At 45.6% G+C, this 27,058-nt stretch overlaps 1 protein-coding gene across 1 annotated transcript in view; it reads right to left on the reverse strand.

Moving 5' to 3' along the window:
* Nucleotides 1-780: 780 nt before the first annotated feature.
* LOC147452984 (UDP-rhamnose/UDP-galactose transporter 4-like) overlaps nucleotides 781-27,058 on the reverse strand; it is a 38,977-nt gene continuing 12,699 nt past the window's right edge. Inside the window, exons 4-5 of the mRNA XM_086518535.1 lie at nucleotides 1,768-1,929; nucleotides 781-1,600 (exon numbers count right to left, since the gene is read on the reverse strand). Of these exons, the coding sequence (XP_086374661.1) occupies nucleotides 1,268-1,600; nucleotides 1,768-1,929 (495 nt within the window). The 3' untranslated portion in view covers nucleotides 781-1,267. The remainder of the gene's footprint in view (nucleotides 1,601-1,767; nucleotides 1,930-27,058) is intronic.

Here is a 27,058-nt window from a genome sequence, read left to right on the forward strand (position 1 = left end):
GATGTCATGTGTAACATGTTTGTCGCACAGTACTTTAGATGGCAGGCACAGGTTATCATTTATGTGAAAGTACTTTTCCAAATAGAAAGTACCTACAATCACTGCACCGAATACTATGAGGCTTCAACCTGGGCGAGCAAAGGCGAGGAGCTACCTCTAGTGCCAACTCGGGTGTACCATGAAGAGGACAAGCCTAGCGCTAATGCCAACACAAGTAATGGCATAGCTAGAGAGCTAGTAAGAGACCCACAAGCTACACTAATCTTGTGCTCAAAATGATTTGGTTCGCACTAGCTAAAAGATTGCCCATTAGACTCAAGTGAGGCCTACACACCTTCCTCGAGTTGTACACCTAAATATGACTACATCCACCACTACTTTCTCTAATTTTGACTTCAAGTAAATGCAACACACCTCGAATAAAACACATGCCAATTCCTCAAGTCCTCACATCTCCCCACACGGATCTTTAAAGCTTCACTCTTGAAACCTAGTAGTAGCAGGGGCAAAGCCACAAATAGCACTCCCATAAATCACTTTGCATCTTCTTCGGGAGCAAGAGCTTGAGATGCTGCCAGTGGGACCTACACAGTCACTAACATCACCATTCGCTTTCCATATGTTAAGCGAAGTGATTGATTGCGGCAAAACTTAGCACTCTTGAATAAGGTTCATCAAGAGCCACAATGTAACTTAATGAATGCAAGCAAAAGAAAACCAACACAAATCAACAGCCTGATTTATCTTTCACAAGCCCTTGAATTTGCATCCTAACAACGGTTAACAGAAAGCTTAGCTGGCTTTATTTCAGGAATTCAACGAGGCTCGAAAATATTTTGAAGTGTCTGAGATCTAAATACATGTGACCCAAATCTTAAATCCTCATAAATGGTTTATTGATTATCAAGTAATCATGATCCAATGCAAACCCGACAAGATGTGGTTTCCACCAGAACCGCTCTTCCAGATGAGATAAATCAAAGACCGGTCTCAATGCCCAAAATTAACCCGTATATCGGTATCAATGCAAGCTTGGAATTTTGAATATTGAGAAGCAAAACAGTTCAAACATAACTCCCTGGCCACATTGGATTGATCAATATTGAAAGGGCCAAAGGAGTAATAGCTTCAATGTGATTAGGAGCTAGATCAAATCACACATAGAAGCAGAGTGGGCATTCAGGGTTGCGGCTCATTTGCATACCCACACTCACGAAACTTGCAGACTGTTTTGCATTATCCAAGCCGTTCAGCTCCAATCCAGACACTACACTTTGTCATCAATGTCTCCATTCTCCAAGGAGCCTCCTTGACCCCTTTGAGCCTTGTCGGTAATTACAGAATAGACTCGTCGCTCTTTTCCTCCAGGCTTAGAGGATGCATTGCCATACCACACCATCCCAACAATAGCCAGTAGCATGCCTAACACAACCTGAAGATTCAGGCCTTCCTTTCCAAAAAGGAAGAAACCCAAAATTAACACTAGGACAGTCTTCATGTGTCCCAACACCTGAAATGAGACTGCTGTAAACCTTCCGATGCAAATAAATTGACTTAAGTTGGTTCCCACAGCAATTACACATGAGAAGACCATAAAGAACTGCATCAATGCAAATACAAAGCTCCGTCAGTTGCTTGTGGATCCAAAATGAATATGAACAAGGCTACTTCATACACACAGACACATGCACTAGCACACATAAAAGAATGCACTTCACTCTCACGCACACATATCAAGCTTAAAATCTCTTTCAAACATGTTCTTACCAATGAGGGGACACTGAAATCATACTCATACACCTTTTTGCTTGTAAGCCAAAAGTCAATAAGAGGTCCAGTTAGTAGAAGTGATGCTGCCTGGACTGGTGCTGTATGACCAAGAAGATCAAACGAGCCAAGAGAGTATTTTTTCTGCAAAGAATGCACATACTGCACAAACAGAAAAAACAAGTCAATAAATTCACATTGATTGCCAAGGTAAACAACTTTGCATCAGAAGTCATAATATGCCTAGTAATCAAAACTAACATGACCCAAAGATTGATTTTGCTGTAGAGACTATATTAACTTAGTACGCAACTCATCCATCAAATAGCAGTGTGACGCCGCCTCTTGCAGACACATTGTGATATACTTTTTTGCAGAGACCTACAAAGCTCCTTTGTACATGAGGATTCCTGGGCAAAGGATGTAGCCCTAAGGACTGCACGCTCCTCTTGGGCATCGGTTGGACAGTTACTTCAAAAACGCCTCTCTCGGGGTCACTTGGATGAGGATTACTCCCCAACCAAGCGGGCCTCGAAGATTGCGACGTTGGCTGCCGCGACAGCAACGGTTTTCTCTCACGATTCCAATGAGCATTGTCTCATGGAATGTACAGGGTCTAGGTGGACCCAAGTTTCTACGCCAGAGGGGTCGTTTGCGACAGGAGCTACAGAGATGCCTTGTGGGTGCCACTATAGGTATTCTTATGCTTCACGAGCACCACCTTTGTGAGAGCCATATTCGGCCTTGTGGACAGATCTTGAGTGGCCGTTATGAGACCTTTTGGTCTGCAATTTTGGGCCGGAGAGGTGTATGTATAACTATTGCGGACTCATGGCAGCAGGCCATCCTGGACAGAGGTATTATTGTGCAGAGCAGGGCCCAGTGGGTCACCATGCAGGTTCAAGGTAGCCTTGTGGGCTTCTTGAACATTCATGCGCCCAACCATGCGAGTGCACGGGCTATTTTTTGGTCATAGATTGTGGATTCCTTGTCTCACGCAAAACAATGGTGCATTAGGGTGGATGTCAACATGTTGGAGGACCCCTCGAATAGGATTGGGGCAGCCATGCTACTGTTCACGGGACTGAATTGCATAATGACACGAAACGGCGTTGCTTGCCCCAAGAAACTGAACAGAGTTTCTTGGGAGTTTCAAACCGGAAGAATAGGAGTTTCTTGACTGAAAGAAACTTTTCCCGAAAAAAGGTCAAGGGCAGATGTCTAATGTTCCAGTGCAGCAGTAGATCCAGCATCATCTTCCTCCACATCTAGTGAGGAGAGCCACGAGGAGGAGGAGGAGGAGGAGAAGGAGGCTGATGTTGAGGAGGATTCTCAGTGTGTGTGTGTGTGCGCACGCGCTCGCTTTACTTTTAGGACCCGTCGGATGGGGTGCAATAAGTTGACAAGACTTTCATCATTGGGCCACTCAGCGAGGATCGGTAAGTTGGTGGGAACTTCTTCTTCTTTTGTCTCTGCTCCTCTTGCTAGGGTTTAAGGCCTCTCAGCCGGGATCTGCACATTGGCTAGGGTTAGGCTGTGTTGTCCGGTCATGACGGGCATGGACACGTATGCATAGAGACAGTATACCTAGATGAATCCAGGATAAGCCCAGATTCACCCATAAAGAAAAGTGCAAGGTATAGACCCATGGTAGTCACCCACAAGACAATATAACCATCAGCTCCATCATGCATAGTATTGACTAAATACCACGACATCCCCACTAACGTCATCAGTGCCCAATAGCGGGTGTAGAACTAGGTACTAACATATGCTCCCAAACACAACACCACACACACACAGGAGCATACATCAACACAAAGTTCAACGTACTGAGTTTCTGTCATGACTCCGGAGATCAAGGGCAGACTCAGCCATAATGAAGCCTAGCAATTAAAGAAGCATTAAAACGGAAAAATTAGCACAAAATGAGAGGTAGTTGATAGGGCATACGCACCACAAAAGATAGAAAGAATTAGCACAAAATCAATTGGTCGTAACTCGGACGAAAACTTCACAGTGAAGTCTGCATGTCCGAACCCTAACCCTAAGGACAGTAGGCAGATTTCCAAAATTTGCGCTGGCTGATGACATGGCAAGCTGTACGGATTTCCGTGATTTACACTAGCAGCTTTTTGGCTTTGCTTTTGGACCAGAAGCTTTTGAGTTTTAAAGGCTTTTTACTGTAACTGCTTTTCAGGCCAAGGGCCTTTAAATATGAGGTTAGGGCTCATTCTCTGCCATGCTTCCTGGAGAAGGTGCAGAGTCTGGAGTACCGGCTTGTACTGTGTTGATGCAATATAAAGAAATACCGAAAGGGGCGCCAAGGATTGGGGCCAATACTCTCTTGGGTGGAATTCCGCCACTCCGTGTCGCGTGTTGTCTCTCTCTCTTTCAGTTGTTATTTGAAGTGCTTAAAGTTATTCAATCTGTTCTTTTCTATTGGCACGTCGTGCCCGTCTTGTGACACAGGGAATTCCCAAGAGGACATCACAACCTTCCAAGGGCATTATGTAGAAGTCCTCATGCCCCAAATACCCCTGACAATGCAACCGAAGTTTGCCAATGACAGGTGTAATGGCTACGTCCCTATCGGGTGCCGCTAGAACTGCCTCTGCTAGTGGTCCCATCCGATCGGGTGTGATCACGAGCCGTGCCGCCAATTCAGGTGAAATGAAGTTGGCCTTGGCTCCTCCATCAAAGAAGATAAGGGCTTCTTGGTCTTTCACTTTGCCCCAAGCTCAGCAAAGTTTTGTACTCTCGTCAATCGTGCTTGGGTCAGTACCCATGCAATCTGGAACCAGTCCTGCTTTCATCTTGCCTTTTCGTCCACGTTCCTCAGCTGCTTTCGAACCTTCAAGCCTGTCTTCATCCTTGTCGTTCTGTTCTTTCGCTGCCTTTCTAGGCCACTTCACAGAGATGTGCCCCGTTTCCCCGCATCCAAAGCACTTCCCCTCTTTGAAGAGAGCTCTCTCTCAAAGAGTGAGCTTGGGCCGTGCATCCTTTTCTTTCTTTCCTGGGTTGCTCTTCCTCTTTCTACTTTCATTATTCGAAGTCTGTTCGGTCCTTTGGGTCATGATTTCATTTGTGGGGTAGGTCAAACTGCCTGAATAAATGGCAAAACCCCGTTTCGCATGACTCATCAGTTCCTGAATGGAATCTGATTTTGCTCTAAGCAATGATCTCAGATCTCTGTAGGAAGTCCCAAGGTGAACCACTCAATATGTTCTTTGAACGAGATCTTCTTAAATAAAGAGACTGGTAGAAAAAAGCTCCAAAATCTCTCGCAATATGTGTCCAATGTATCCTTCTTGGTCATCCAAAGATGGTTCCAAGCAGTTCGTATGTCACGTTCGTACTCCCAAGTTAACCAAGAAGAAATAAAAAGCCTTTTAAATTTCAGTCATTTAACTGGCGCTGTCTTGTTACAATAGAAGCGTGGACCACCAAATTCGAGCATTTCCCTTGAAGTAAGAGGTAGCCTTCCGAATCTTGGAGTGCTCTGATTAACGCCCTCCAGAGAAAGCTATGTCAAACTTCTGTATGAAGGCCAAAGCCTTCGAAGCATCTCGATATTCCGAAAACGTGTCAAATTTAATTGACACTTTCCACCTTCTTTAAACTCTCGGACTTTCTTGCTTTTATCCTCCTTGGCTTTATAAAAATTCTTCTTCTTTGCATAAAAGCTACTGTCGTCACAGTCCGAACTATCCGAAGACAAGTCCTCTGTAGAACTGTCAACAAGTCAACAACTGGGCGAGATTTAGACTTCTTTGTCTTTTTCTAGCCCTTTCCGAAGCTTTGCTTTTTGCTTCGCTTTTTCCCTTTTTTGTCTTCTTCGCTCAAGTCAGAGGAGCTAGAAGAACTATCAACAGAAGAAGAAGAAGAAGAAGAATTGGGTACTTCTTCAAATCGCACATACTTCTTCTACTTTCTTACCGAGGCAAATGTAGACTAGCAACCAAATAACCCGGGAAGTCAGTGCCTTTCTTCTTCTTTTTGTCGCGCTTTTCGGCTTTGTTCTGCGCGTCAAAAAGCTGAGAAATCCGTGCATCAACCACCTCTTCTAATTCTTGCTCTATAAACATCCTTGGAGAAGGAGGTTTCTTGAGTGCCGGTTTGAGGGGTGGTTTTGTGGTTTGCCGCCATTGTGAATGCACCTCGTCGAAGGAGGTCCGAGTCATAAATTTTGCAAATTTCGGGTCCTTCGCAAAATTTAGCATATCTTTGTTGCATCGTCTCTAAGGTGCAGCGGAATGAATGTTGTTCTTTCTCAAGATGAGTGCTCCGAACTGTGCTCAAGGTTCCTTTTGTTCTTATGGAAGGGAGAACCTTCCGTTCTTAATGAGAGTGCTATGATCATGAACAAAGTGAGTGGACATTGTGCGTGCAAGTGTATGAGACTGAGAGATAGAGAGAGAAGAGAGATACGACACCAGAGACGTTGTAAAACCCTCCTCCGAAGGCCCCACTCTCGATGGCGATAGTGGTCTACTATTGATTGCACAATATGGTACAAAGTGAATGCATGTGACTGATCCAAGTCTAGGCTATGTTGACGATGACGACGGGGATGGCGACACCGACCTCAGGGCTGAAATCTGCAATCTTTTATCTGCTGTCCAAAATCGCTATGGGCTGAAATCTGCTACAAATCCAAAAACGCTGGTTTTGGGGCTGATTCTGCTGATCTTTGTCGCTGAAATTCTGCAGGTCTTAGGGCTGAAAGCTGATGTTCTTTAGGGCTGAAACTTATGGTCTTTTAGGGCTGAATCTGCAGTTCTTCATTGCTGAAAATCGCCATGGTTCATTGTGCAAATCTGGAAACGCTAGGTTGGGAAAAACGCTAGGTTTGCTGATGCTTTTGCTGGCGATAATCTCCTTGCCGAAAACACTAGGCTGAGGCTGTGGATGGCGATGAGTATTTGATGCAAAAACGCTAGGGAAGGGAAGCTAGGCGATGATGTCTTTGCTTGGAGGAAAGTCCACCAAGGGTCTGGCTTGAGAAGTAGTTGTCAGTTGAGCTTGGCTCCTGCTGCCTCTTCTGCCATTTAGTGCTAGTCTAGGTTTGCTTATATACAAACTCACTCAATTTGCCCTACCTACTTTTCAACAAAAGTCACTTAAAAATAATAAGTGAAAAATGTCAAAAATAGGTAAAATAGGCTAAATGCACTGGAAAATCTCCTTGAAGGATTCTGATGGATTCTGATGGGAATGCTTATGATCATGTTGTGTGCAACCAGAGGATATGCATCTACACTAAGTGACTGTGCATGCACGGTCTACGAATAGACTCACAAAAGTGCCAGAACACTTCTAAACCTAGACTAACTGGACTGACTGAACCCTTGTCGTGTTGTAGCTTGTCCACGGACACATAGGGTTGGATGTGTTAAGTGACATCCCCTCCTTTCAAAGTGAGGTACTGGTACCGAACTGTATGGCGTCGAGGGAGATCACCGATAGCATCCGGAATCTTCGCCAGCCCACTCTAAAGGGTGGGTCGTGCGGTACTTGAACTTCATAAAGGTCTGCAACGCTTGCTTCTTTGGGCCACGCCGAAAGTGACAAAGTCTTCTGTACCTCCTTCAATGCTTCAACTTCGTCTAGAGTCATGCTTCTTTCTTCTTCAAGAGTCTCCATGGCTAAAAATTCCTGAAACCATTTCCAACACAACCATGAACATACCTATTTCATGTAAAGTGAGTGGAAAAAATCTTCTCGTCCTAATAGACTGTGCATGCAATGTGGATGAACAAAGAGACGGAATGCCAAACCGTTCACCACACACACGCAAACAATGAGATCGAATCTTTCTCTTTTGATCTAAAGCAATCAACTGTGGCAATTCACAACGGAAATGCTCATGCTTGGTGCTCATACTTTCATGCACTCTTTCTACAAATGTGTCATGCCAAGGAAGAGACATGGAATGTGACGTCCTTGAATGCATAATTTTCAGCTTTTCATAAATAATCTGCATACATTCGTGCTCCTTCATGAGTGAAACGTGCGCAACGTATAATATGTCATGCCTAGGAAAAGGGATCACATAAAGACGCTGACTAAAATACAGGAAACGATCACGAATGAAACACTCGTACAATGCGTGCGTACTAATCATGCGAACACATAATACTTCCAGTAAGGGTTCTTTGGACCGAGGCTCGAGAGCCAAGATCGGTTCTTCTTGAAGGGGTTCTTTGGACCTAGGCTCGAGAGCAAGATCGATTCTTCGTGACTGATCGAATCTGCAACGAGGTTAGCTTCGCTAGAAAAAGCATCAATTAACACATCATCCTTGTGAAAAATCACATCATCTTCACGCAACTCATCATGCTTGTGAGAAATCACATCTTGATCATGCAAATCATCATGCTTGTCATTGTCATCCAAATCATTATGCTCATCGTTATCATTCAAATCATCATGCAAATCATGTCTGTCTTGCTTTGGAGAAGAAGAGATTGAGAGTCTCCTTTTTCCGAATCTCTTGCATCTGTGCCTGAACTTGAGAAAAGAGTCGCAAGAATTCTTTCATGTGCTGGTCGCTCTTTTCTTTGATGGCTTTGTTCTCGCGATCAAATTCTGCTTGACTTTCTTTGATCTTGCGATCCAATTTGGCTTGTCTTTCTTTGGCTTCCAAGTCGTACTTACGCTCTATGGCTGCCATGCTTTCTTCGTATTCACGATCTATGGCTGCCATTTCTTATTCGTAGGCCTTTCTTTCTGCTTCTCTTTCTTCGCGTTCTAACTTTCTTTCCAGAAACAACTGCTTCAAAGCCTCCATAGGAGTTAGTGCAATCCTTGGCGTAGATGGGAAAGGGGGAGGGTCGGAAAAACCTCCTGGTGGGGAAAATTCTTCTTCGCCTCTGTCATGCTCATCACCTCCAGAGAAGTATCCATTCCGCTTCGAGTGATGACCATCCACTGAAGTCGTGGATTCTTGTGGGTTCTTGTGGTCTTGGGTTCTTAAGTTCACGAGGAACTTGGGTTCTTGGGGGTCTTGGTTCTTGGGGTTCTTGAGTTCTTGAGGTTCTTGCGGGTCTTGGGATTCTTGAGGGTCTTCTTTTGCTTGCAATCTGTGTTAGAGAAGGATCTTCTCTTCACCCGAGTCTTTTCCGCAGGCGCACCCCTTGGCGGCCTTGCGCTCACACCAAGGTTGCTTTTTCCCACCTCACGTCAATTGGCGGGCCGCTAAGTGCACGGTCCGCTCTCAATGAGTGAAAAGAGGCACAAGGGGAGGCTGACAAGCCCTTCTTTCTTGGGTTTCCTGTCACTCTTCAAAAACACGATTAGGAATCGACACGCCCAAGAGGACTTGGATTACGTGCGACCGCAACAAGCAAAAAAAAATTCTTGTGATTCTTGTGGTTCTCTCCTTGAGTGATACAGAACACTGCCAAAGCTCTCATACCAATTTTAGGTGCAGCAGAATGAATGTTGTTCTTTCTCAAGATGAGTGCTCAGAACTGTGCTCAAGGTTCCTTTTGTTCTTATGGAAGGGAGAACCTTCCGTGTGCAATGATCACGAACAAAGTGAGTGGACACTGCGCGTGCAAGTGTATGAGACTGAGAGATAGAGAGAGAAGAGAGATATGACACCAGAGACGTTGTAAAACCCTCCTCCGAAGGCCCCACTCTCGATGGCGAGAGTGGTCTACTATTGATTGCACAATGCATGTGACTGATGCAAGTCTAGGCTATGTCGACGATGACGACGGGGATGGCGACACCGACTTAAGGGCTGAATTCTGCAATCTTTTATCTACTGTCCAAAAACGTTGTGTAACAGACTTGGACACTCCAAGTTAAGAATCAATCACAACAGCACCAAATAACCACTCCAAAACAATTCACAGATCACAATAGATTTGCACTGGCCCGGCGAAGTTCCGTGCCTAGAGATATTGGCCCCAAAGACTGGCACCCCTTTCGGTATTTCTTTATGTATTAATCAATGATCAAAGTACAAGAGAGCGGTTGGGGTTTCACTCTCAGACTCTGCGACCAGATGCTCTACAGGGTGTGTGCCCAAACCACCTATTTGAAGTTTACAAGGGTTGCTAAAAGCAGAGCCCCAAAAGCTTCAGATCAAAAAGCCTAAAAGCAAAGACTCCTTTTTCTCTTTATCAAACTCACTTGAGCAAACTCTTTCTCTATCTTCTCAAATTGGTAGGAAAAGCAATTGACGCAAAAGCAACTACCAGTGCAATTTTCAGATTTTCAGCCTGCTACTAGGATTAGGGTTAGGGTTAGGGTTTCTGGCAAATTTTAGGGTTTGCAGGTTTTAGGGTTAGGATTTGCAGAATTAGGGTTTTCGGCAGCTCGCCTCCCAGGCAGACACGTCGTCACTTTGTGACATACCCCCCTCTTGAAAGCATTGTAATCGCCCTCGATTACGCCTGCAAAACAGACAGAGGCCATAAACCGTCTTAGCAGACACTGACTGTTAGTACCTACGTACTAGGAACACACATCTAGCACATGTACCAATTGAGAGTCACATCACACGACATCACAGGACATCACATGACATTCAACATTCATTCGGATCATAGACCATGATTTATCGGCAATGTAGCTAGCAATCACATCTAGATCCAATCAGGACCTCATCGATGTCCGATTAACTAACCCCTATTGCAACCATGAATAAGACCCAAATGTTACAATCATTTCGTCTATCAGTTCCTGCACTCCAAAGAAAGTCAAGAACAAATCAGTATCATAATCAAGAATTCCATTTTATAAAGTCATCCAACAGAATACTGTCAACTCAGTATCCTTGAAGCTTGGAGGGGAAAACCACCAAGCTCTTGCTTGAGAAGTTGCCTGCTGAGCTCGGCTTCTGTTGCCTCTTCTGCCATTTAGTGCTAGCCTAGGTTTGCTTATATACAAACTTACTCAATTTGCCCTACCTACTTTCCAACAAAAGTCACTTAAAAATAATAAGTGAAAAATGTAAAAATAGGAAAAATAGGCTAAATACACTGAAAAATTCCCCTGAAGGATTCTGATGGGAATGCTTATGATCATGCTGTGTGCAACCAGAGGATATGCATCTACACTAAGTGACTGGGCCAGCACGGTCTAGAGAATAGACTCACAAAAGTGCCAGATCACTTCTAAATCTAGACTGACTGAATTGATTGAACCCTGATGATGATGTAGCTTGTCCACGGACACATAGGGTTGAATGTGTCACGTGACATCCCCTCCTTTTCAAAGTGAGGTACTGGTACCGAACTGTATGGCATCAAGGGAGATCGCCAATAGCATCCGGAATCCTGGAAGGGACTCTTCGCCGACCCACTCTGATGTGTGGGTCGTGCAGTACTTGAACTTCATAAAGGTCTGCAAAGCTTGCTTCTTTGGGCCGTGCCGAAAGCGACACAAAGTCTTCTGTGGCTCCTTCGATGCTTCCAACTTCATCTAGAGTCCTACTTCTTCCTTCTTCAAGAATCTCCATGGCTAAAAATTCCTGAAACCACTTCCAACACAAAAACATGAACATACCTATTCCATGTAAAGTGACTGGAAAAAATCTTGTCTTCCTCAAAGACGGTGCATGCAATGTAGATGAACAAAGAGACGGAGTGCCAACTCGTTCACCACACACGCACAAACAATGAGATCGAATCGTTCTCTTATGATCGAGAGCAATCAACTGTGGCAATTCACAACGGAAATGCACACGCTTGGTGCTCATTCTTTCATGTGCTCGTTCTACGAATGTGTCATGCCAAGGAAGAGACATGGAATATGACTTCCTTGAATGCATACTTTTCAACTTTTCATGAAAAATCCGCATATATTCGTGCTCATTCATGAATGAAACGTGATCAACGTACAATATGTCATGTCTAGGAAAAGGGATCAAGGTGGAAAGATACGGAGTGTACGGTACGTAATCAGTACGTAAGGTACGTACTGTGAGAATGGCGATGGAGAGAGAGAGAGAGAGAGAGAGAGAGAGAGAGAGAGTGCCAACGCTGGAATAGAGAGAGAGTGGGTAAACGGTTCCCAATGGAACCTCTCTACTATCGCAAGTGTACAAAGATGTCGAATACATGTGGGGTGGGCCTAGCATATATACTAGGCCCCAAGGCCCCCACGACCTCCATGGGAAAAATACCCTAAGGTTGTAAAACCATCCAATGTGGGTGTGGTGAATGGAAAAAAGGAATGACCATGTGCAATGTGCACATGTGACCCTAGGCTAAGTGCATGACATGGGTGGCCAACCCGGACCATACTAGCCGTACAACATGAAGTGTGAAGCAGCCGGAGATGTAACTCTTAACACCCCCACTTAGCACCGGATGCTGAGCAAACAGAAAGAATGCGGTGAATAGAAGCCAAAGTCTGCTGGGAAACAGCCTTGGTGAAGATGTCTGCAGCATTGTCCGCCGTACGGACGTACTCCAATCGCAAATCTCCAGCCAGAATCCTCTCGCGTACATAGTGATACTGCACCTCAATGTGCTTGGTCCTCCCATGGAAGACCGGATTCTTGGCGATGGCGATCCAACTCTGGTTGTCGCAAGAAAGAAGTGTCGCTGCAGTCTGTGGGAACCCCAGCTCCACCAGAAGTCTCCGTAGCCAAATGCCCTCGCACGCAGCGTAGCAAGCTGCGCGGTACTCCGCCTCTATAGATGAGAGCGCAACGGTAGGTTGCCTCTTGCTGCTCCATGAGATAGGTCCTGAGCCGAGTGTGAAAACGACTCCAGTAGTCGAGCGCCAAGTGTCGGGATTGCCAGCCCAATCCGAATCGCACCATCCACGAAGTGTGGAACCGCCTGAGCAACGAAGAAGATCCCCAGATCAACCGTGCCAGAAATGTACCTCATCGTACGAAGAGCACACTTCCAGTGTCGTTGCCGAGGCTTGGAGGAAAAAGAACTGAGTATGGAAACAGCGTAGCAGATGTCTCGGCGTGAATAGGTAAGCCACACTAAACAGCCTACGACATTGCAGTACTGTGTCTGGTCAACCCGAGCTGAGGGATCATGGATAGAAAGGTTCTCCCCGGGCTCAAGTGGAGTGCCAATAGATCTGCACTGTCCCATTCTGTGTCGGTCAAGTATATCCGTAGCATACTTCCGCTGAGAGAAGAAGATGCCGTGCGGTGTCTGGTAAATCTCAAAACCCATGAAGAAGTGTAGCAAGCCCAAATCCGTCATCTCAAATGTCTTTTCCAAAGACTGCATGATGGAGCGGATCCTGATTATCCAAGAACCTGAAAAGATCAAGTCATCAACATATACAATAACAATAGCAACCAAACTGCCCTCTGATGCTACATAGCAGTTCGCGTCACCATGTGTACACTTCAGCCCGAGACTAATGAAAAACTCATCAATCCTCTGATACCAGGCCCTGGAAGCCTGCTTCAGGCCGTATAGCGCTTTGTACAGTCGACAGGCGTAGTCCTCGAAGCCAGGTTCGCAAAACCCGGCGGCTGATTAACATAAATCTCCCCTGTAAGAGTACCGTTGAGGAAGGCACTCTTGACGTCCATCTGATAGATAGGCCAACCGTAGTGGGCTGCTAATGAGAGTAACATCCGTATAGTAGTCATCCGAGCGGTCGGAGCGAAAGTCTCGTCGAAGTCAACGCCAGGGCGCTGTGCATAGCCCTTGGCTACAAGTCTCGCCTTGTGCTTCTCGATGGAACCGTCAGCTTTGAACTTCGTCTTGAAGATCCAGCGCGTCCCAACAATCTTCCGCTTCTTAGGTCGAGGAACAAGCTTCCAAGTACCATTCCGCTCAATAGCGTCGAGCTCCATAAGCATCGCACGCTTCCAAGAGTTAGACTCAAGGGCCTCTTTCACTGAAGAGGGCTCTGGGGCCGCAGAAGAAATCCGCGTCATGAGAGCAAAGTTCACGAACTTGTTGCCCTTGTATACCTGCCTTCGCTGCTGAAGGCGTGCTGAGCGTCTAGGTTGCCCAGGCTCCTGCGGCTGTGGTAACTCCGTCAATCCAGAAGAAGAAACTGCCGAAAAAAGCCAACCAGGTACAAGTCGCTCCCGAGGTGCTGCCGCTACGTCCTCTGGAGGGTCCTCAGCATCATCTGCAGACTGGAAAGAGTCGGTGTCAGAATCAGCATGATCCAAGGTAGGTAATGGTTGTTGTGGTAGAGGTCTAGGTAGTGGTGGAGGTGGAGGTGGAGGCCTGACTGGTGCGGGAAGGGAGAGAGGTGTCGATGTAGAAGGCTCCGATGTAGACGCCCCCTCTGAAGAGCCGATGAACTGCTCATCAAAGACAACATCACGACTCACTGTAGTGGCCCTGGTGACCGGATCATGAAGGCGCAATCCACTGGACTCCTGACTGTATCCAACGAAGATCATCTTCTTGGACTTAGGATCCAGCTTTGTCCGCTTCTCCTTCGGCACATGCACGAAGGCCAGACACCCAAACACGCGTAGGTGTGCCATAGAGGGCTTGCGCTCATAGTAAGCTTGATAAGGGGTCATAGATGCTACTGCTGATATAGGCGACCTGTTCTGAAGGTAGACCGCCGTGGAACAAGCTTCTACCCAGAAAACCCGAGCCAGAGAACCATGCTCGAGCATCGTCCGAGCCATCTCAACAATAGTCCGATTCTTCCGCTCGACCACTCCATTTTGAGATGGAGTGTAAGGAGTAGTCAGTTGGCGTTGTATGCCCTCCGACTTGCAGATCTACGCCAACTCCTTGGAAGTGAACTCACCTACGTTGTCTGAGCGAAGAGAGACAACCTTTAAGTCCTTCTCCTTCTCCACCATAGTCTTCCAATCCTTGAAGTAGGATTGGCACTCCGACTTGAGTTTCAAGAAGTAAACCCAAGTGTACCTCGTAAAATCATCCACTAGCACCAGCCTGTAGAGGGCTCCGCTGAAGGAAGGAGTGGCTTGAGGGCCACAAATGTCGATGTGGATCAAGGCTAGTGGTCTCGAAGCTCTGGTTTCAGCCTGCTTCGGAAAGGCCTCACGATGTTGCTTGCCCATCTGGCAAGCTGTGCAAACACCCGTAGGAGAGCGAATGCTAGGAAGCCCATCAACCAAGGACTCCCTGGATGCCTACTGCATGTAGGAATAGTTCAAGTGGCCATATCTGGCATGCAACAATGAAGAAGATACCGAGCCATGTGATAGTAGTACTGTGAGCTTGAAGAGGGCGCCGTCTCGCTCACCATGGGCTAGCACTGTGCCAGTAGCAGAGTCGGAGATAACAACCTTACCTCCTCCAAATAGTACTTGTGCCCCCTGTGAATCAAGTGCCACTGAAAGGAGGTTGAAGGCTAAGTCAGGTACATACAAAGCCTCCAAAGCACTGTATCGTGGGTTAGTCGAAGATCTGAAAATGGGTATGTGGCCTGTACCAAAGACCGGTACCGTGTTGGAATCACCAAGAGTGATAGTCTGATCTGACGTAGCTGTAAGGGAACTGAACTAGTCCCTCATAGGAGTCATGTGGACGGTAGCACCGCTGTCCGCAATCCATGCTCCAGACTGAGTAGAAGTCAATGCCGCACCGGTAGCAGCACAAGAGAAATCCCCTCAGATGGCTTGGCAGTCGTCACCGCCGTGGAAGCTATGTTCTTCTTAGCTTTGTCAGCCTCGTCCCGCTTCTTCTTCCGACACTCCGCTTGCTTGTGCCTTTTTTTCTTGCAATAATGGCACTCGATGTCTTTGTTCTTCTTCTTCTTCTTCTTCTTGTCGTCCGACGTAGAAGGTTCGCCCGAATCTGATGTCTAGGCCTTCTTTCCCTTGTCCTTGCCCTTAGCCAGCAATGCACCATCCGCGCCAACAGCTCCTCCGGCCCGAAACTCGGAGTGGCTCTCAATTTGCATGAGCTCGGGAAGAACCTCTTCCCAGGTAGGCGCGGCTGCGGGGCATGAGCGTATGATCCCCTGGTAGTAGGAATCAAATCGAGGAGGGAGTTTGAAGAGCAAGTGCTTGGCCATTTGCTGTGTGGTCATGCTACCTCCAGAGGCAACGAGGTCGTCCCAGATCTCCAGCATCTTGCGAGTCAACACCAGAAGTGAGTTGAACTGGCTGAACTGCAGGAGGTAAAGCTCCCACTCTAGCCGAAGACACTTGGCGACTGATTTGTCCTCAAACAATTCCGTAATGCGTTGCCAAAGCTTGTGTGCGTGCTCCTCCGCTTTAACTTCCTGTAGAACCGTGTCAGAGAGGTTCATAAGGAGAAAAGTGTACACCCGACGGTCAGTGTCGACCCATGAATCAATATCTGCCTGTGAAACAGATCCTGGAGTAAGAACTGGCTTCGTAGCCAATGTGCTGTCCTGAAGCCAATCCCAGAATCCATTGTAGGTGATCAGGGTCTTCACCTTCGTCTTCCAAACACTGTAGTTGGAATTATCCAGGCTGGAGGTCTCTGCGAAGACCGTAAAATCATATGCTGCAGGGGCAGCCATGTCTCGTCAATCTCCGTGCGGAAGCGTATGCCCAGAAAGCAAAAAGATCAAGTCGATGTGAGGGTACCGTGATCAACCGTGCTAGAGGATAAGTGTGAGGCAAGCTGTCTACCCAAGAGCAACTGCTAAGGTGCTGAAAATCACTGCTGAACAGTAAAAAACAGCAAGCTTGTACATCTCCGAACAAGATGGAAACGCTGCAGAAGCGGATGTTCAGTAATCCCTGTGTATCTCAGCTCTAAAGAGGCTGAAATGAGAGAAAAACAGCAAGCAATACTCGTCCAGAATCGCACCGGAAGAGAGGGGAAAATGCCCGATGAAGAGGGTACCGTAAGAACCGACAAGATCGATGTCCTCACCTCGTGTGTGCGCTGAAAACGCAGCAGTAGCAAAAAACGCAGCAAGCTGAAAATTGCGGAATTGCTCAGGTAAATGCCCGGCCGATGAGGGGCAATGAGGAGTAAGTGATAGGGGATGAAGGGGAACTCTGAAGCCAACTGCAACAGACAATAAAACCTCCAACTGTGTTGTTGAATAACACAAGCACCAAGTGGCGATGAGGGGGGAAGATGGACCAATGAAGAAAAAAAACGCTGGAGTTAATCTCTGCCCAATGCGATGATGAGGGAAAAACGCTGGAGTTAATCCCAAGAAAAAACGCAAGGGGGGCTGGTCCAAAAAACGCTGGTGGCAAAAACGCTGATGTTCCAACTGATGCTTCTTCGCGATAGAAGTGAAGAGGAGGTTCAGCGCTAGCCTTGTATGCCTCAATCGCAGGTGTAAGGTGCTCCCAGTCCAAGCGATGATACCATGTGAGAATGGCGATGGAGAGAGAGAGAGAGAGAGAGAGAGAGAGAGAGAGAGAGAGAGAGAGAGAGAGAGAGAGAGAGAAAATGCCAACGCTGGAATAGAGAGAGAGTGGGTAAACGGGTTCCCAATGGAACCTCTCTACTATCGTAAGTGTACAAAGATGTCGAATACATGCGGGGTGGGCCTAGCATATATACTAGGCCCCAAGGCCCCCACGACCTCCATGGGAAAAATACCCTAAGGTACTAAAACCATCCAATGTGGGTGTGGTGAATGGAAAAAAAGGAATGACCATGTGCAATGTGCACATGTGACCCTAGGCTAAGTGCATGACATGGGTGGCCAACCCGGACCGTACTAGCCGTACAACATGAAGTGTGAAGCAACCAGAGATGTAACTCTAACACATACTCTGTACGGATCGGCCTTTAAGATACGTGACCAGTACGTAACATTTGTAACAACAAAAAGAATAGTGACTTAAACCTTTTTCAGCCTATACATACTAGGAACTACATAGAGTCTAGACATAGATACTACTTCAAACATCCAGTAGATACTGCTTCAATGTCCATTAGATACTGCTTCAAATGTTATCCGTACTTAACTCTTAGAATACATCACATAGTCAAATCTCAATAGCACTAAACATGAGTCGCGATTGCGAAAAGTTAAAACTTAAAACTTCAACATACCATGATACCGGAATCAAAATACATAAAACATCAAGAGTCAAGATTGAGGACTGATTATCAATCCTCATACAAAGATGGATACATCATACTATATGACCAGTCTAGACTCTACCATCAAAAAGACAGAAAAATGGGAATACACTATAATACAATAAACTTTAGTCCATTGCCCAATGGCAAGATGCCCCTGAAAAAACAGAAAAAACAAGAAAAAAAAACACGTACACTATCTATCCGTACGTACGGAACCGTATCGTACGGTTGTAGCGTACTGTACGGAACAATACGTACGTACGGATGCAACCTTGAAAGGGATCACATAAAGACACTGACTAAAATACAGGAAACGATCACGAATGAAACACTCGTACAATGCGTGCGTATCAATCATGCGAACACATAATACTTCTTGTGAGGGTTCTTTGGACCTGGGCTCGAGAGCCAAGATCGGTTCTTCCTGAGGGGGTTCTTTGGACCTAGGCTCGAGAGCCAAGATCGATCCTTCGTGATTGATCAAATCTGCAACAAGGTTAGCTTCGCTAGAAAAAGCATCAACTAACACATCATCCTTGTAAACAATCACATCATCTTCATGCAACTCATCATGCTTGTGAGAAATCAAATCTTGATCATGCAAATCATCATGCTTGTGAGAAATCACATCTTGATCATGCAAATCATCATGCTTGTCATTGTCATCCAAATCATTATGCAAATCATTGTGTTAGGTGCAGCGAAATGAATGTTTGCGCTTTGCTCAAGATGAGTACTCCGAACTGTGCTCAAGGTTGCTTTTGTTCTTATGGAAGCTAGAGCCTTCCGTTCTTAATGAGAGAATGCTATGATCACAAACAACAAAGTGAATGGACACTGTGCATGCAAGTGTATGAGACTGAGAGATAGAGAGAGAAGAGAAATACGACACCAAAGACGTAAAACCCTCCTCCGAAGGCCTCACTCTCGTCGACGAGAGTAGTCTACTTATGATTGCACAATCTGGTAGAAATGGAATGCATGTGACTAATGCAAGTCTAGGCTATGTCGGCGATGACAACGCTGACGACGAAGTCGACCTAAGGGCTGAAATCTGCAATCTTTCTACTGCTGTCCAAAAATGCTATGGCTACAATCCAAAAACGCTGATTTGGGGGGGCTGTTTTTGTGGTTCTTTGTCGCTGAAAATCTGCAGGTTTAGGGCTGAAAACTGAGGTTCATTAAGGCTGAAAACTGAGGTTCTTATCAGCTGAATCTGCTACTTCTTTATGGGCTGAATCTGCTACTCTTCTATTGCTGAAAATCGGCGAAGGCTGAGGTCTTCAAAAACGCTAGGCTGATGTTCTGCAAAAACGCTAGGCTGATGTGTTTCTGAAAAGGCTAGGGAAGGTCTTCAAAAACGCTAGCTTGTTGGGTTCTGCTGGCGGTGATGCTGATGCAAAACGCTAGGTCTGAGCTTGCTTCTGGCGAGGATCTGCTGATGAGAAAAACGGTAGGGGCAAGGGTCTGATGGCGATGGTTCTTCTTGCTTGGAGGGGGAAACCACCAAGGGGTCTTGTTGAGAAGTTGCCTGCTGAGCTTGGCTCATGTTGCCTCTTCTGCCAATTAGTGCTAGTCTAGGTTTGCTTATATACAAACTTACTCAATTTGCCCTACCTACTTTCCAACAAAAGTCACTTAAAAATAATAAGTGAAAAATGTCAAAAATAGGTAAAATAGGCTAAATGCACTCCCCTAACTGATTCTGATGGGAATGCTTATGATCATGTTGTGTGCAACCAGAGAATATGCATCTACACTAGTGACTGGGCATGCACGGTCTGCGAATAGACTCACAAAAGTGCCAGATCACTTCCTATTCTAGACTGAGTTGACTGAACTGAACCCTGATCATAATGTAGCTTGTCCACGGACACATAGGGTTGGATGTGTCCCGTGACACATCGGCATCCAAATCATCATGCTTATCATTGTTATGCAAATCATCATGCAAATCATTATCATTCAATTCATCATGCTTCTCATAATCATGCAAATCCTATGTGCCATGCTTGGGAGAAGAAGATGAGACTGAGAAAGTCTTCTTTTCTTGAATCTCTTGCATCTGTGCCTGCACTTGAGAAAAGAGTCGCAACATCTCTTGCATTCTTGCTTTGTTCTCGCGATCAAATCTTGCTTGACTTTCTTTTTCTTCCAAGTCGTACTGACGCTCTATGGCTGCCACTTCTTCGTAGTCACGATCTATGGCTGCCATTTCTTCTTTGTAGGCCTTTCTGTCTGCTTCTCTTTCTTCGCGTTCTAGCTTTCTTTCCATAAACAACTGCTTCAACTCCTCCATAGGAGTTAGTGCAATCTTTGTCGTAAATGGGGAAGGGTGAGGGTCGGAAAAATCTCTTGGTAGGGAAAATTCTTCTTCGCCTCTCTCATGCTCACCACCTCCAAGCGAAGTATCCATTCCGCTTCAAGTGATGACCATTCTGAAGTCGTGGGTTCTTGTGGTCTTGGGTTCTTAAGTTCACGAGGAACTTGGGTTCTTGGGGGTATTGGTTCTTGGGGTCCTTGAGTTCTTGAGGTTCTTGCGGGTCTTGAGGTTTTTCTTTCGCTTGCAAACCGTGTTTGAGAAGGATCTTCTCTTCACCCGAGTTCTACTCTTTTCCCCGGGCGCACCCCTTGGCGGCCTTGCGCTCTCACCAAGGTTGCTTTTTCCCACCTCACGTCGATTGGCCGGCCGCTAAGTGCACAGTCCACTCTCAATGAATGAAAAGAGACACAAGGGGAGGCTGGACAAGCCCTTCTTTCCTGGGATTCCTGTCACTCTTCAAAAACACAATTAGGAATCAACACGCCCAAGCGAACTTGGGTTCATGCAACCTCAACAAGCAAAAAAAATTCTTGTGATTGTTGTGGTTCTTGCCTTGAGTGATACAGAACACTGCCAAAGCTCTGATACCAATGTTAGTTGCAGCGGAATGAATGTTTGCGCTTTGCTCAAGATGAGTGCTCCGAATTGTGCTCAAGGTTCCTTTTGTTCTTATGGAAGGAAGAGCCTTCCGTTCTTAATGAGAGAATGCTATGATCACAAACAAAGTGAATGAACATTGTGCGTGCAAGTGTATGAGACTCAGAGATAGAGAGAGAATACGACACCAGAGACGTAAAACCCTCCTCCGAAGGCCCCACTCTTATCGGCGAGAGTGGTCTACTTATGATTGCACAAACTGGTACAAACTGAATGCATGTGACTGATGCAAGTCTAGGCTATGTCGGGGATGACGAGACCGACCTAAGGGCTGAAATCTGCAATCTTTTAGCTGCTGTCCAAAAACACTATGGGCTGAAATCTGCAGCAAGTTCAAAAACGCTGATTTTGGGGCTGTTTTCTAATGATCTTTGTCGCTGAAAATCTGCAGGTTTTAGGGCTGAAAACTGAATTCTTAAGGGACTGAATCTGCTGCTATAGATGGCTGAAAACGCTGATTCAACGAGGCTTTACTGCTGAAAAACGCCAGCCAGAAAGGGGGGGCGATCTGATTTGCAAAACGCTAGGGCTGCCATCTGGAAACGCTAGGTGTTGGGCTTTCTTGCGGTGAAGATCTGCTGATGCAAAAACGCCAAGGACTGGGACTTGCAGGCGATGATGCAAATGCTGAAAACGCTAGGGATGAAGCTAGGCAATAATGTCTGTCACAAAGTGATGACGTGGCTACGATAGCAAAAACCCTAATTTCTGCCCAAAAAAACCCTAATTTCTTGCAAACCCTAATTCCTGGAAACCCTAACCCTAGGGCAGCAGGCGAGAATTCCGGAAAATGCGTTGGCCTGCCTGACGTGGCAATACGACAGTCCCGAGATTTGCGCTGGCTGCTTTTTGCGGCAGAATTTTCAGTTGATGCTTTTTCTCTACGCTATTGGCCAAGGGGAGAGAGAAAAGAATATTTGCTTTTATTTTTGTTGGCTCTCTTGAGATAGAGAGAGAGAGAATCTACTTTTGCTTTCAAGCTTTTGGGGCTCTGCTTTTGGGCATCCCTTGTAACCTTTAAATTAGTCGTGAGGGCCTCACTTCTCAGAGCATCTGGACACAGAGTCTGAGAATGAAACCCTAACCGCTCTCTTGTACTTTGATGATTGATTAATACATAAAGAAATACCGAAAGGGGCGTCAATCTTTGGGGCCAATATCTCTAGGTACGAACTCCGCCGGGCCAGTGCAAATCTATCGTGATCTATGAATTGTTTGAAGTGGTTATTTGGTGCTATCGCGATTGATTCTTGACTTGAGTGTCCAAGTCTGTTACAGTAGTATCAGAGCACGGCCGATTTCTCTTCTATGGAAAATCCGATCCCCAATTTTTTTTCCCGCGGCACCTTATGGCTTCACGCAAGGATCAGTCGACTCCATCTACATCTGGAGATGCGGGCAGGGATCACAACGAAGATTCAGAGAGAAAGTATTGCCTGCCTCGGTCTACTCAGGCGGAGCAAAGAGAGATGAAGCGTCGTCAATTGATCGGTGATGCAACAAAGATGATGCTCAGGTTTGCGAAGGATCTGGCAAAATATATGAGCGAGACTTCTTTTCAGGAAGTGCATGCACAGTGGCAGAAAACCACTACACCACCCCTGAAACCCGCTCTCAAGAAACCTTTTGATCACAAACAATACTCAGAGAAGGAATTACAAGAGGTGGTTGATGCATGGACTGCTCAGCTTTTTGACGCGCAAAAGAAAACCAAAAAGCACGGCAAAAAGCAAAAGAAAACCACCGACTTCCCGGGGATATTTGGATCGTCATTCGACTTTTGACAAGGCAAAGAAACAGAAGAAGCGTGTTCGATTTGAAGGAGTACCCAGTTCTTCTTCTTCTTCTTCTTACAGTTCTTCTAGCTCTTCAGAGTCGAGTGAAGAAGACAGAAAGGGTAAAAAGAAAAGCAAGAAACAAAGCTTCGAAAAGGGCAAGAAAAAGGCAAAGAAGGCTAAATCTCGCCCAGAGCCTGACAGTTCTACTGAGGACTCGTCTACAGACAGCTCAGATTTTTATGATGGAAACTTCTATGCGAACAAGAAGAATTTTTACAGAGCCCACCAGTATGACTTTCTCGAAGATAAAAGCAAGAAAGTCCGAGAGTTTAAGGAAGGTGGCCACTCGATCAAGTTTGATACTTTTTCGGGATACTCAGATGCTTCGAAGGCTTTGTCTTTTATACAGCAGTTTGACATCGCTTTCGCAGGAGGACGCTATTCAGAGCACTCCAAGATTCGGGGAGCTACCTCTTACCTTAAGGGGAATGCTCGTACTTGGTGGTCCACACTTCTTTTAAATAATACTGCGCCAGTTAAAATGGCTGAGATTTAAAAAGCTTTTTTATTTCTTCTTGGTTAACGCAAGAATATGAACGAGATATACGAGCTGCTTGGAACCATCTTCGGATGACCAAGAAAGATACAATCAATGCTTATTGTGAAAGATTCTGGAGCTCTTTTCTACCCGCCTCTTCATTCAAAAAGATCTCGTTCAGAGAACAGATTGAGCGGTTTACCTTGGGTCTACCTACAGAGATCTGAGATCACTGTAGAATAGAAGTCAGCTTCTATTCAGAAGTTGATGAGTCATGCGAAGCGGGGCTTTGTCATTCACTCTGGCAATCTGACCTACCCCATAGATGAGGCCATGACACAACGAGCCGAACGGACTTCTGGGAATGAAAGTAGAAAGAAAAAGAGCAACCCACAGAAAAAGGATGCACAACCCAAGCTTACTCCTGAGGAGAGAGCTCGCTTCATCAGAGAGGGGAAGTGCTTTGGATGCGGGGAACATGGACATATCTCCGCGAAGTGCCCTAAACAAGCACCGAAAGAACAGAATGATAAGGGCGACGACAGGCCTGAGAGTTCGAGAGCAGCTGAGGAACATGGCAGAAAAGACAGATAGAAAAGCAGAACTGGTACCACATGGCGTGGGACCTGCACCGAATCAAATGAATGAAAGTACAAACTTTGCTGCTTTTTGGGGCAAAGTGAAGGATCAGGAAGCTCTTTTGAAGGAGCCAAGGCCAACTTCTTTTCACTTGGAATTGGCGGCTCGATTTGGAATTACGCCTGACAAACTGACACCACAAGCGAAGGTAGTTCAACTGGCACCCGGACGGGATGTTGCCATTATACTGAGCATTGGCAAACTTCGTTTGCAATGCAAGGTGGAACCATACGTGGTGTACGGTACGTGGAAGTACGTACTGTACGTCTGTACGTATGGCTAAATTTTTTATGTACGCAAAAATACGTGGCATTGGTAAATAAGGGTAGAAACCCAAGAAATGACTGTTAGTTTCAGAGACGAAGCTACAAAATTTGTCAATTGGATGTTTCACAACTTTGAATATGTCTAAACTCTATACACAACATCTAGAGACTCATGAATCACATACCTGACGTGTGATATGCGCCAAAGAGCATTGAACTTTTACTTGTGTACCTTAAATAATAAACAAGCTTAAAGACTCATGAGTTATCACTTTTAAACTCCTATCATGACATGAAAAGATCAAGACAATTATGAGTTAACTTTTAAGACAACTTGACAGTCACAAGACAATGAAAAATAGGGCATACAAGTAACAATAGTAAACACGCAATAGACTAATGTGAAATGCCAACTAAAATGTCTAGTGGATGGTGACCTCAAAACTCATCATCAGAGGCAGAGGACGAGGAAGCTGAAGAAGGCATGTCCCCATCTGTCACCAATAATTTTTTATAAAAAAAAGACCATACGGATTGTTCCGTACGTACAGTATACATTATGTACGATACGTACGTACGGTACGGATCCATACGTACGTATTGGTCCAACCTTGTTGCAATGATAGGGGTGTTTAGGGTACGCGAGTGACGTTCTACTCGGAATCCCTTGGTACCACTAGAACTACGCCGTGGTTGACTACAGGGCCGAGAAAGCGACTTTGACAAATGAAGGGCTTGGAGATTGTACTTGATGAACTTCAGTTTCTTTACTCATCCTTTTGGGAGAGAGCTGAACGATGGATAAAGGTTGAATATGTTTTGACCTGAACAAAAGAACGCCAAGATTTTTCTCCACACTCATGCCGATTGCTTTTAAGAGGGCCTGAAGATCAGACCATTGACCTGATACCTGGAAGCACGCCACCGAACCGGCCACCTTACCGTGTGAGCCGAGTATAGAATGAAAAGATTATGAACCCAGTGAAAGACCTCTTGGAAAAGGGTCTTGTCCAGCCTAATACTTCACCGTATTGCTCTCCAGTGTTGTTGGTTTTGAAGAAAGACGGATCTTGGAGGATGTGCATCGATTATAGAGCTCTCAACAAAATCACCATCAAGACCAGATTTCCGATTCCTAGGATCGATGATATACTCGACAGGTTACAGGGATCCTCGTGCTTTAGCAGGATTGACTTGAAGAGTGGATATCATCATATCCGAATCGCGCCGAGAGACGTCTACAAGACAGCCTTTCGGACTACTTTTGGGTTATTTGAGTTTTTGGTGATGCCTTTTGGCTTAACCAATGCTCCTGCGACATTTAACCGGATGATGGACACGATTTTTTGAGAGTATAGACTATTTGTTGGCACTTTCTTTGACGACATCATATTCTTCTCCAAGAATGAGGTAAACACAGAGATCATCTCCTTCAGGTCTTTCAAGCGTTACGCGATCACAAGTTAGTGATTAATGCAAAGAAAAGTGAATTTTTCCTATCAGAAATACACTTTTTGGGACACATTGTCTCGGCAGCTAGAGTGCAAATGGACCCGGCCAAGATAAAGACTATCCGTGATTGGCCCGATTTGAAGAATGTCCATGAAGTTAGAAGCTTCTTGGGACTGTGTTCGTACTACAGGCGGTTCATACGAAAGTTTGCAGAGGTTGCTTCCCCTTTGCATGTCTTGACACAGAAAGGAGTCCCTTTCTCGTGGGGATCCACAGAGGTGACTGCCTTTCAGACATTGAAAGAGAAATTGACTACGGGACCAATTTTGACTTTGCCGGACTTGCAGAAGTCATTTGAAGTATATTGTGATGCTTGTGGTCGTAGTCTGGGTGCAGTCTTAATGCAAGAAGGCCATATCATTGCTTACGAGAGCCGATTGTTCTCTAGGCCGGAGATGACACCACAAATTTATGAGAAAGAGCTTTTGGCGGTTATCCATGCTCTTACTCAGTGGCGGCACTACCTACTCGGAGCGGATTCTACTGTCTTTACAGACCATCAGAGTTTGCGCTACTTCTTGTCACAGAAGCAGCTTTCGGAAAAGCAGATGCAGTGGGCGAACATCTTGTCACAGTTTCACTTCCAGATTGTCCATGTGCATGGATAGAAGAATGTGGTGGCAAATGCTTTGTCTCGGAAGCTGTTGGTTCTGGCTATTTCCACGATACATCATAGGAGCTTCGAGGATATGGTCGATCAGTATGCCAGAGATATAGATTTTGCACATATTTTCACACGGATACGGGATGGGGAGACAGTAGCTGGATACTCCCTTCGGGAAGGCTACTTGATGAGAGAGACTATGTTGTGCGTTACACAGCCGTTGAGGGAAAAGGTTATGACTGAATGCCACTGTCCACCTTTTACGGGTCATCGCGGCATTGCTACCACCATGAAGGGGATAGAGAGATACTTCTTTTGGCCGAGACTCAAAAAGGATGTGGAAGAGTTTGTGCGCAGTTGCTTAGTATGCCAGAAGGTCAAGTTTGACAGGCATAAGACACGGGGATTGTTACAGCTTTTACCCATACCCACCCGCCCCTGGGAAAGTATTGCAATGGATTTCATTTTTGATCTCCCAAGAACACAGAATGATCACGATGATTTTCCGATTACATGGCATACCTGAGACGATTGTTTCCGACAGAGACCTTAAATTTACGAGTTTGTTTTGAAAGGCAATTTGAGAGAACATTGGCACACGGTTGCAGTTCTCATCATCGTTCCACCTGCAGACTGACGGGCAATCTGAGATTGCCAATTCAGTGGATTTAGATTTATTGAAGTCTTGTATCTTGGATCAGAAGACTCAATAGGAAAAGTACTTACCTTTGGTGGAATTTGCCTACAATAACACGATACACTCTTCGACGGGGAAGGCGCCATTTGAGATTGTTGAAGGTGCTGCGAAGGTTCCACCCTTCCTAAGCACGAAAGATAAGATCTTTGAAGTGGATGAATATACGCGAGATTTGGATACGACTTTTGCCAAGGTTCGCGAGACTTTGCAGAAGTCTCAAGAATGACAGAAAAAGGAAGCAGATCGCCATCGTCGCGACATGAAAATTGAAGGAGGATGATTGGGTGCTCTTACGTTTTGAGAAGGCAC

Source organism: Adiantum capillus-veneris, chromosome 8 (assembly GCF_014529385.1).
Source record: "Adiantum capillus-veneris isolate H3 chromosome 8, ASM1452938v2, whole genome shotgun sequence".
Taxonomy (NCBI): Eukaryota; Viridiplantae; Streptophyta; class Polypodiopsida; order Polypodiales; family Pteridaceae; genus Adiantum; species Adiantum capillus-veneris.